Raw genomic sequence first — 12,140 nt, forward strand, 5'->3', positions numbered from 1 at the left:
GGAAGTTAGAATTAAAACATTTTGGTTTTGTACTCTTCTTGTGGACTTACAAATTTCTAGAAATAAAGCATTATTTTAATTTGGTGCAAATACTGATACAACTGAGAAAAGAAGACAGACTTGTTAACACCAAAGCAGTGTGAGAGCTATTTTACAGTAAATAGGTCTGTATAGGAGCCTTAATAAGTTCTTTATTTTAGGACCCTTCCTTTTTTTTTAAAGCTGGTAATTTTCAAAAACTCATTTTCCTACGTTCTTTTATTAAAGCACAAGGTTTGCAATTTTTTAAATTTACTGATGGCTTTAAAACTTGTTACTGAAGACCTAGAGAGGTGTTTAGAGAGGGTTTGGGGAAATTAACTAATTCTGCCTCTCAACCTAGCTGTTACTTGTACTTAAACTGGATGACTGTAACTGCCAGTGAAAGTCAATTGTGAGAACTCTAAATGACCTCCTGCCTTGATTTTTCTGTATGCCTAGGAATTTCCAGCTGAGTTAGCTGCTTCATGGGAATTGCTGATATTATGATTTGTCAGGGAAAACATTTCTCTTCAGTACCAAAAGAAAAAATGAAATTGCAGTGCAGAAGTGGGTGCTGTCTGTAAACTCAACTTTATATTAGGCAAATAAATATAAAAATACTGTGTACCATTTTTTTTTAATTTAAGAATACTCTTTGTAATTTGTCTACCTATCAGACTTACAGTTGTGTCCAGTTACATTTTGTCATATTACTGTAATGGAGTTGATTCCTTGAATGTTCAGCTTTGGACACATAAATACTCGAAGAAAGAGAGGGATAATTCTTTCTCTTTGGGAAGTGAAGAGGTAAAAGAGCATAAAAGCTAGTTTTAGGATGTTCTTTTAATGTCATTTTCAGCAGAGCAAAAGCAAACCTCCCTCTTTATTCAATAATAAGGAAAATCCATAAATATGAGAAAAGGCATTCTTTTACATAGTGCTTGTTGTAGAAGTTGAAATCTTTGAGGACAAAAAAATAGGTTAAAAAGCTTGTGGGCAACATCAAGTTGCAGCAGGGGCATAGCAGTCACTGCTGTGCACATTCTTGACCTGTAAGAAGTTTAGGAAATTTAAATTAGGTTAAGCTTAAACAAACTAATCTAAGTTATGATGCACTTACAGCAGCCCTTGCTCAGCCTACCAGCCCGAGTTACATGCCTGGGCAGTTGCCATGGATCCTCCTATGGCTGTTAATTTAAGCTGTCAGAGCATGCTAAATTATGGTGACCTGGTTGTCGGAGCCAGGAGGAAAGTAAGGATTTTAAACTGTTTATTTGGGGACAGAAAATAAAGGGAAAAGATAAAATTGTTCTAAATTCAGATAGTATGAACTAAACTGTAGTGGTATCTAAAAAGACCAAGTGCAGCCAAGGCATTTCTCAGAAGTGGAAAATAGATTATATTCAGTAAAATGGAGATGAACACAGAGGTGCCATCCAAAGTGAAGGAAGAGAGTGTGTGCTGTTTCAAAAAGATGTTACAAAGTACCTGTTGTGTCATGATGTGGAAGTAGGGAAAATCTTGTTGTATTGTATGAAGTGGGTACAGAATCCACCTTTTAACTACTGATGTGTTTTAACTGATGATACAAAGTATCACTGCTTAGTGAATATATTTTAAATGTTCCCCAGGAAGTGTTAGTGAATGGAATGCTCTAATGTCACTGTTGGCCACAGTGTTCCTATTCTCTTTCATTTCTTCTCATTTTAATATCAGAAAAGATGCAGTAGAAATACATTTGGAAAGCTTAGAGTCTCTTCAAAGAAACTCTAAAGTCCCCTTAAGGGTAAAAACAATGATGGAGAGAACATAAAAGATGAAGGGAGAAGTTGAATGAGTAATACTGTTTTTTACAACTGGTAGCCCCTAGTTTTATTATCAGAAATCAGGCTTAACATAAGCAAAATGGCATTTTGTTTTCCACACTGTGTACCTCAAGAGGATGGGTGTCTTTGCCCGGGACCTGTAACTCTTTGTGAAAGAAAGATCCATCAAAAGCTAATGGACATGACGGGCATTTTGGTGTGAGCCAGACACAAACCTCAGGAAATCTCTAAGCTGCAATTCTGCTGGTAGCTGGGAAGTTATTCTGGGGGAGATACTGCTCCACACTGTTGTCTTTTGTCAGAAAGTGCCTATCTGTTCAAGAATTGCATGCTGTTGTTACTGGGAGTCTTTGTAATTGGTTCAGAAGTGATTTTAGTAATTTCCACAATTACTTCCTAATTGGTCTGAAATAGCTCTGGTGGAGTCTCTTCAGTCTTATGTCCTAAGCCTTAAAACAGTTTGCTCTCTCACTAATGGGAACCTAAGATGGATACCATGAGCTTCTGTAGCAGTACTGACAGCATCAGATCTAAGTGAAAGCTGCACTGGGTTACTTTGCATCAGGGATGGCTGCTGTTTTGGGTGTACAGTATTGAACTCAGGAAGAGTTTCACTGAAAAATACCAGAAAGATCTTTCAAAGATAATAATATTCATTAGTGAAAGTATGTTCTTATGTCTGTTCAGTGACAAAATGTTTCTGAACATGCTTAATATACAGATAATTAATTATGAGTACCAACATATTTACCCTCAAATTTCGTATTTTTGAACTTCAGAGATTTGGATATTTACAGATTTTTCTCCAATCAATACTTAATATTTTAGTTTTTATAATTCAATATGTATATATTCTCACTTCTTGGACTTTAGTAAGGCAAATATGAACACTGGTAAGTGATTTTTTTGTTACTGTTAACAACGTAGGACTTTTTTTCTTCTACTAAGAATTTGAAGCAATACTTTCTAAATACCTTGAAGGCGTTCTCTTGTTTAAAGTTGCTTATTGAGAGAATCATAGTTCCCTAAAACACATACATCTAAGGAAATATTTTATTTACAAAGTCCCTGTTCAGTTTCTTTGCATATATGAAACTTGCCTCAGAAACTTTATTTTTCCTTTTTTATTGGAAATTATTTAATGAAACATCTTTCTTTTTAGTATATACTTATTGTGTACTTACTTGTATGCATGTTAGTCTGAAAAGTCACCTGGGGACAAGGGTGGGATGCTAGAATTTGTAACACTTTAGTCCCCACTTTTTTTAAGGAAGTCTGGTATTTGGGACTTGGTAGCTCAGTTTGCAGTTCCTGAAGGTAGTTAGCATGCTTTTTACTGTCTAGCAGATTTAATAGGTAAGCTGCACTGCTGAGTCACGTTGTGTGAGTGTGGTAGTAATGAAAGGAAATACCTCTTTAAATCCTCTCTTCTGCCTTTTCATTGCCCAAGAACTATTTCTTTCATCCCCTTCTTTGGAGTTTACTTTTCCCCCACCCCCTTGGCCCAGGTTAAATGTGGCATTCTTCTCAGGTAGCAGTAATTTAAAGGGTGTGAGTTATGACACACAACTTCTGCAAGTGAAAATGTGGTGGATTCCTTCAGCAGAATCAGGCTTGTACTTGGCTTGCAAATTAGAAACTCACTTTGACAAATTCCACATGAAATGCAGACAAAGGGTTGCTGCTGGGCAGCAACCCTTTCCTGCTTGTAAATGTCTCTGCTGAGTGTATTGATGACCAAAACTCTTCTGTGACACCTGGACCCAGTAGGCAGATTCTCTCCTGTATTAGCAGCAAAGTACTTCAGGAGATTTCATGTTGTTTCAGACCACGTTGAAGTTTATGGGTTCAGGTGAAAATGTCAGCCCTGGTATGCATTGGTTGGGTGCAGAGCATGTGACAGTTGATGTGGGCAGCCTCCAAATGCATGAACTGTAAAAATAAACCAGCTGGAGCAAAGGCTGCTTTGTCACTATAACTATTACTTTCCATACCAGTTTTTAGAAAAGTGTGTTGACCGACTTATGTCGTGATGTGTCACTGGTACTTTCAAGTTTAAATTAGCTGTGTTCTGTCATTTTTCTGTCTAGTGTGGAAAGCATTCCTGTCTCTGCCTTAAAGAGAACCTTTATGTTATGATAAAACTTAAGGTGGTTTGTGATCATTTTTAACTAAATAGAAATTAGTTCAGTTGCTATCAATTTTAAGCAGGTTGCCATACACTGGTGTTACATTAAGATTTTAAATGTTGTCATATTTCGGTCATTCAGTGAACATTCCTGTCTTTCAGGAAAGCAGTGTTACTCTGTAAACAAAGTAAAATCACTCAATGTCTTAAATTGTGGAACATCATTGTGTTAAAGCAAACAAAATACAGATACTCTTTATGATGTCATCTCTCATCTTTCAGCATTTCAGTTCATACATTCTTCTGCTGCTTTAGACATTTTTAGGAATTTTAGGAAGGGTCTGCTTTTTAGGAAGTCCCTGGAAAACGTAATGATTATTTCAATGACATGGCCAGTCAAACCATCATGACAGAAAACAACTTCTAAAACTTCAGTCATTCATACAGATGGATTGTGTTTCCCTAGCAGCATCTTTGTTGACAGTGTTGAGATAGCTGTGATTATTAAAAACAAACAAAGGCAGGCCCCAAAAAACCTAAGAACCAGACAGTAATAACTGAAGTTCATACTTCCCTCCTATAGAAACACTGCTACAGTTCTGCTTAAATTCAGTGCCTCCTTACAGTTGTTTGCTGCTCTTGCCCACTGCATTAGATTTTTTATTGTGAAGCATCAGTGTTGACACAGATACTCAAAGGAGCAGCTAAACCCAGAACTTTGAGTTGAGCAGCTTAGCAGCGTTTTCCTGCTTATAGAATCTACTTCAAGGAGCATCAGGCTTTGCTCAAAATACTGGATTTTTGATAATCCTTTATCTGACTCCCTTGCAGACATCCAGTGCGCTGTTCTAATCTGCCTAGCCAGCATTGCTCAACTATGACTGTTTCCTTCCTCTTTTTTTAGGCTTTTTTTTTTCAGCCAAAAAATAATTTTGAAATTTGTTTAACTGCTCTATATGTATAAATATGAATTTATATAAATTTGAATTTATATAAATTAGTGCATTTCCATGACACAATGGAATCTTCACTCTATGACATAGGGTTGCTATCCCAGAAGAAATGCAGAGACAGCATATGCTTTCTCATAACTCATGAAAATTCATAAATCATGCAATGTATTAAATTACTGGTGGTAAAGACTACAAAGCCAAAAAAGTCATGACTGGGGTGGAAAAAACCACAGCTTTATTGCTGTTGGTTGTAAGTGGAAGGGATCCAAATAAGAGAATTTCTGTCTGTCCAGCTTAAGCATTTAACCTGTATTTACAGTTTTAAATTAAATGCTAGTTCTGTTTTTCAATAGTTGCAGGTTTTACTTGGAACATGGATTAAGCTCTATTGTTGTCCTAGGAAAAGAATTTTTTATACAAATGGCTTAGGTGGTACATAACTAAGTTTTTCTGAAAATGTTATAGTTTGCTGATTGAAAAATAGATTGATATCATTTACTGTCACTATTGGGGTCTTCATAGCTTGCCTTTGTGGTTTTTTAATGGAGATTGATGTTACAGTCCCTCTCTTTCCAAATTTAGTTGTCAGTACCAGGTAATGGAATTTTTTCTCCACATTCTCTTTTTGCATGGGGTGTTTCAAAGTCTTCAAGCCCATTATGATAACCCCCCAAACTCTGTAGCATCCTGCCCTGCTGCGCTGCTTGGATCATGTCTGGCTCACTTGGCAGTTAGAAGGAGAAAATGTGTCTTGCTGGTGGTGTGACTTTGTGAGTCCATAGTGTCATTGCTGCTACCTTTACTTTCTCTGTTCTGTTTCTTTTTTACTTTACACTTCTTTAGTAAAATTCTGGGCTGTGAAGAGCATTAACATGTGTGGATAAGGTAGGGGAGCAAAATAAAAAGTAAGGTTTGGCATGTTAAGGACCCCTGCTAGTAAGTACAATTTGTAGTAACCCGCATCAGAGGCAAATCTCACAAGTAATATGGTCTTGTTAAAAGAGTATACAGGTCCTTCTGTGCCTTAATTTACTGCTATTGAGTTTTCTTTGCCACATAGGTATGTTTAGGCTGATTGTGCTGCATCCGTGTCACTGGTGTGATTATGCTTTTAAGTAGCATATTTCTTATCAGCTGAGAAATATTCCTGCTTAACTTCTGATTTACTGGAAGGATACATTTTTGGTGTAAGGAAGTGAAGGACCTGGCAATGTGCACTCCCAGCCTAGAAATCCAGCCATACCCTGGGCTGCATCAAAAGCAGCATGGCCAGCAGGTCAAGAGAGGTGACTGTTCCCTTCTACTCTACCCTTGTGAGACTCCCCCCTGGAGTGCTGCATCCAGCTCTGTGTCCCCAGCATAAGAAGGATGGGGACCTGTTGGGTTGAGTCCAGAGGAGGGATGCAAAAATGATCAGAGGGCTAGAGCACCTCTCCTATAAAGACAGGCTGGGAGAGTTGGGGTTGCTCAGCCAAAGAGAAGGCTCCTGGGAGATGATATAGAAACTTTCAGCACTTAAAGGGGGCTGCTGAGAACTTGAGAGGAAGTTTTTTACAAAGACATGTAGTGATGGGACAATGGCAAATGACCTCATGTGATAGAGGAGAGGTTTAGATTAGATATTCAGAAGAATTTCTTTGCTGTGTAAGTGGTGAGCACTGCAGCAGGTTGCCCAGGAAAGTTGGCAGTGTCCCATCCCTGGAACTATTGAAGGCCATGCTAGATGGGGCTTTGAGCAAGCTGGTTTACTGGAATGTTTCCCAGCCCATGGCAGAAGGGTTTGGAACTAGATGATCTTTCCAGGTCCCTTCCAACCCAAACTATTTTGTGATTCTGTGGCCTCTAATGGCCTTTAAATAGACTTGAAATCCTTGAAAAATGTCAGACTTTCTATTTGGTTTTAAATGAATTTTCACTTTCACAGCAGCAGTGCAGTCTATCTGTTTAAAGGCACTGAAGAAATAAGAGCAAGAGAGTTTTGAGACTTCATTAGGATCAAGAAGAGGGAATTGATTTGACTGTAATACTAGTGTCTTTTTTGTTCTTAGGTTTTTTCCCCCAGTTCTTTGTTTGAGAGATGCAAGTACTCATCAAAGCCTTGTTTTCTGTCTCCCCCTCTGAAAACATATCTGTGTAATCCCTTCATAAAGCTGTTTATTGTAAAACATGTAGATCATATTGCAGAATTTTCATTGTCAGATGAATTTAATTATCCCAGTAATATATCTTGTTTTCTTCCATTTTCTGTGAATTGTGTGCAACACAATGATAACTGGTTTAAAATAAGTGCTTAAAAGAATAGAAATAGAGAATGCTAACAGCCAGTGAGCTTTAATGGGCTGACAGATAAGTTCTGTGGCAAGTTTCTTGCTGTTTATCCCCAGATTGTAAAACATGTTTAGAGTAGTTTAGGGTTACTATTGATTTCTCTTATTTTATTGTTGTGATTTGTGCTCGCTTTCTTCTTAAATTTGGAGAGTACTTTTGGTTTCATTATTTGTTCCTAAACTATTCTAGTAAACAGATTTGCTAATGAAACATTTCTATCTCTTCACTCAATAGCTAGAGATGATTGCCATGGAAAATCCTGCAGACTTGAAGAAGCAATTGTATGTTGAATTTGAAGGAGAGCAAGGGGTAGATGAAGGAGGTGTTTCCAAAGAATTTTTTCAACTTGTTGTGGAAGAAATCTTCAATCCAGATATCGGTATGTGTTCTAATAATTTTCTGATTTAACAGATTTTTCTCACAAAAAGTTGGCCTGGATGATCTTCTAAACTGGATTGTTCTATGTTTATGCTTTTTATATCCACTGCTGCTTGTCTCTGAAGCTCTCCAGGTTCATTGATGGTCAGCAAAGTATTTGCCAGACATTGAGGCTCACTGTATTGTCAGCAGTCATCCTCCTGAAGGAGAAATGATGGAAGGAGTAACTGTGTATAGTTAATGAAAACCATCATTACTTGTTTGGATACAAATCAGTAGTACAGGGTTTCTTTGCTGGGTTCGTTTGTTCTCTTGCTTTGCTTTGTAATTAGCTTCTAGAATTAGTAATCAAACCAAAGAGGAAGAGCTTCTGCAATAAAGCAAGAGTTGGACTATGGAAGTTTTTGAGTTACTTCCTCCACTTCCTCCAGCTTAATAAATCTGATAGTCTCAGTTCTGCAGATCCAAAGTGTCACAGCAGTGTCAAATTTGATTGTAGTTAGAGAACCAAATTTTGATATACTAGAGCCAAAATTTTGCATTTGTGTTTTGGCAGTCATACTTTCATCATATTCTTTTTTCCCTTGCTTCCTGCACCAATCATTTATGCAAGGACATGCTTCTTATTTCCTGTAATGGGTTCCATTAAAGAAGCCTAACAGCTCATGGCTGGTAATTTGGTTTCACTGAACTATTTTAAAAGATAAAACTGTTGTTCTTGGTTTTGTAGCTTAGAAAATTGATTAAAATACACAGAAATCTATTTTGACTGGGTTAGAAAGGAGGTATCAGTATCAAGTACTGAATCAGTAGCAAAAATCTGAACCTTGGAACCTGCTTTTCACTATATGCAAACCAGTTCTTATAACAAGTGGTACAGAATCATAGACAAGTCTTACTCTCTCTGAAAAATGTTATTAACTTAAAGAGATTTGTAATCTGAATTAGCTTACTTTGAAGTATGGCAAAATAAAGAACTTTTAATACTTTGATGAAATTTTATTTTCACTGCAAAATAAATACATTTTCAACTTGAGTTTATCTAAACAGAAGTTGTGTGGGTGTATTGAAATACTCTTTATTTAGTAGTGCTAAAGTGTGCTTAAGCTAAGATCCAAGCAGTGTGTATATACTCCTTGCATTTAAAGGTAGGTAATATATTGAAAATGTATGCATGTGTTAGGTGTGACATCTGTATTAAAAATGTAAAAAAGTATGCACATATTTTGTATTCATAGTAATTCTGGGGTGGAAAAAGCTTTTAGTGGCTTTTGGAATAAATGTGTAAAAGCAGAAAATGTACCTTGCATTCACTGTGTGTATGTGTGTGTATATATATGCATTGCAGTATAGCAGTTCATGTATGCACCAGATATACCACGTGTGACTTTTGTTGATTTATAAATGCCTTCTTTCCTGAGAAAACAGAGGAGATCCTTTAAGTGGAATTTAAAATGTCTATCTTCAATAGGTATATTTGGAGAGATGTATATTGTTATTATAGTTTCTTAGACTTTTTGAGTATTTCGATATTAACCTACCTTAAAACTTTACTCAAAGGAGGCAATAACTCAGAAAAATACTGGTAAAGATATTCCATGGTAAAGGAATAAGTGATAACTTCATATAACTTAAAGGACAATTGGTTTTGTCTTCTTGTGGATTCCAGTTTCTTCTGGTGTTTCATTATGATTTTAATGTACTGTAGTCTTAATTTTGGTAAGGGAGTAAAATACTGTATTACACCTTAAAGTATTTCCAGACGTGGAACTGAGTAAACCGTTGATGTTTCATTATTAGACATTTGCTGAAGTTGTTGGTTTTGACAGTTCAACTTTTCCATCATATTCCAAAAAGTTCAAGTCATTGCTTTACGTACCAGTAATCCAGAAGTTACTTCAGTCAGTTCAGAAAATGGCATACAGGATTCTATATAATGTTTGGCCTATATATGCCTGAGTTGGTCATCCATTTCTGATTTCCAGTTGCCTTATCTGATGGGTTAGTCTCTTATTTGTGTGCTCCTCTAATGACTGACCTAGCCCATGTCACTTATTGAGATAATTAATCCATTCTGAGGAATAGCCAGAGTCTTTGAATGAGCTTGCAGTTTATTGCCTTACATGGAATGAGGAAAGAGTCTTTATCTCTTGGCTGAAGATAATATTTTCAGTCTTCAGAGTAATTTTGTGTTCATGTGGCTTTGTAATCAATTTGTACATCTGCATAGGTTGTAAACAAGAGTATCTTTTAAGAGTTGACAAGATAAATCCTTGTAGCAAATGTATTTGATATTCTTCACATGGATCTGACAGGGTGTGTTGAGAATAAGGACCCTGGGGCAGTTTTTCTTAGGCTCTGCTGGAAAATCGTGGCAGCTGTACAAGCAGCAGGTGATTTGGACTGTGCCTGTCCAGGGTGGTCTCTCTCTCACCTTAAGTCTATAGGGTTTGCATTTATTTTGTTTCAGTATCTAGTCAGGTAAGCAATAGATTTTATTGTGGATGTTATTTATATATAAATAATATTTATGTAAATAATTTATAGTCTGCGCACTCCAGTTTCATAAACAAGACCTATCTCATGTCTTGCTACAGCCAAAAGGGTAAGGAACTCTGCCTGTGTCTTGTCTTCACATTTTCTCCTTGCAGCTTCTGGCAGTTCAGTGCCAGTTCAGCTGTTTGTTGAAGGCTTCAGTGCTCAGCTCATGAGCTGGGCAGGAAATTGGTCTCCTGAAATACAGAACTGAATGAGAGACGCAAAGCCACTCTCTTTAGACAGTGACGAGCTGTTAAAATTACAACTCCTGTGAGATCATGGTTCATTTTCCCCTCAAGACGTGTTTAATAGCTGCAGTAACAATGGTCCTTGAAACAAGCAAACAAATCTGTTGGGCATCTAACTCTAAAATCATGGGTGATGGTCTATCCCTGCTCCATCATCATAGCTTCTAATTAAGTAGTAGGGCTGCATCTAGTCCTGTTCCTTTGCTGGACCTGGCCTTTGAGGAAAGGCTGTCACTTCTTAATAATTAGAGTCCTTTGGGATTGTTTCATCCACGTGTTTTTGACTGTGTTCTTTTCTTGTACTGCTGTATTTATCAAAGTCAGAATCACTGTTATCAGTGTGCTGCTGGTTCCTCAGTAGAGGAGGCGATGAAGGCTTGTGTACATGCAGCTTCAGTGAGTGTTGCAGGATATTTTATCACAGGTCTCTTACATGCTTTCAGTGGTGATGTAACAAGTGTTTTGAGCAGCTCCAGTTACCACAAATAGTTTATCTTTGCCATTCAATTCAGTATAACGTTAAGTCAAATATTGCTTAAAGGCTAGTGCAAATGGGTTTATAATGGTTTTATGTGCCATTTTTATTGAATTGTAACCATAATTGTTGGGTTTTTTTTTTTAACAGGGATGTTCACATATGATGAGTCTACAAAATTGTTTTGGTTTAATCCGTCCTCTTTTGAAACTGAGGGTCAGTTTACCCTGATTGGCATAGTACTGGGACTGGCTATTTACAACAACTGTATACTGGATGTACATTTCCCCATGGTTGTCTACAGGAAGCTAATGGGCAAAAAAGGAACTTTCCGTGATCTGGCAGACTCTCATCCTGTAAGTTCCTTATGTTCTTCAAGTTAAATAGTGCACTTTCCATGCAATAATTTAATCTATATTTCAATTAAACACAAGATCACTGTCAGAAGTGAAAGTGAAATAACCAGTGACTTGCATTACAAGTCTGTATTTGTTAAATTCATAAGCAAGAAAACTTCTTGCTACATTCAGTTTGGAGGAGGCAAATTGTAACATCAATGAATAGGGCTCAGTATCAATAAAGCTTTTTTTTTTGCTATATAAACTTCCAAATGTTACTAAGAATTATTAAGTATAAACAAGCATGTCTCTTCTCAAAGAGACTTGTAAAATTTGGCTGTTTACAGCTATTTGTAGAAGTAAATTTCTACCCAAAAGAAGTGCAAGTAAGAATAAATATGCAAAGATGTGATGTTCTTACTGGTTTTTGTCTAAAGCAAGAGACAGATGAGGCAGTTTATGAATATCCCTACAGTTAATGAATGTCATATCAGAGCAGTGATCAGTGTCCATCTTTACACACCCATTCCCAGCCAGTGGCTGTTCACAAGCACTGAGCTGTACCTGTGCTTTATTAGATAGAGCACACAAGTGTGTGTGCAGGATGTCTTGGCCCTGCTCCACCTGCAGTCAGAGATCACCAGTGGCTTCCCCTCAGGTTGCTGGTAGGAGTTTTTAGCAAGCTTCATTTGGTTTTAAACAATGGGACACTTTCCTTTTATAAGCAGTTATACAAAATCTTCATCTTTTCCAAAAAGATCAGTAAAATGATATTATCTAAAAAGAACTTGGCTTTCATGATTGAAAATAAGCGTGTTTCATCAAAAAATATGTTACCTGGTCTGCTTTGGATGGCTACATACAACAACATGCCAGTTTTGACCAGTTTCTCTGTATAATGTTGAGA

The 12,140-nt window shown here is 37.0% G+C and overlaps 1 protein-coding gene across 9 annotated transcripts in view; it reads left to right on the top strand.

Annotated features, from left to right (window-relative positions):
• Positions 1-12,140, top strand: part of UBE3A (ubiquitin protein ligase E3A) — a 59,558-nt gene that overhangs the window by 35,985 nt on the left and 11,433 nt on the right. For all 9 annotated transcript variants that reach the window (XR_007776968.1, XR_007776970.1, XR_007776972.1 and 6 more), the window contains 2 exons: positions 7,491-7,635; positions 11,046-11,251. Coding sequence is in view for 5 of the 9 variants with exons in the window: in XM_050971440.1 (XP_050827397.1) it covers positions 7,491-7,635; positions 11,046-11,251 (351 nt within the window). In the remaining 4 variants the exon portion in view is untranslated. The remainder of the gene's footprint in view (positions 1-7,490; positions 7,636-11,045; positions 11,252-12,140) is intronic.

The sequence above is a fragment of the Serinus canaria genome, chromosome 1 (genome assembly GCF_022539315.1).
Source record: "Serinus canaria isolate serCan28SL12 chromosome 1, serCan2020, whole genome shotgun sequence".
Classification (NCBI taxonomy): domain Eukaryota; kingdom Metazoa; phylum Chordata; class Aves; order Passeriformes; family Fringillidae; genus Serinus; species Serinus canaria.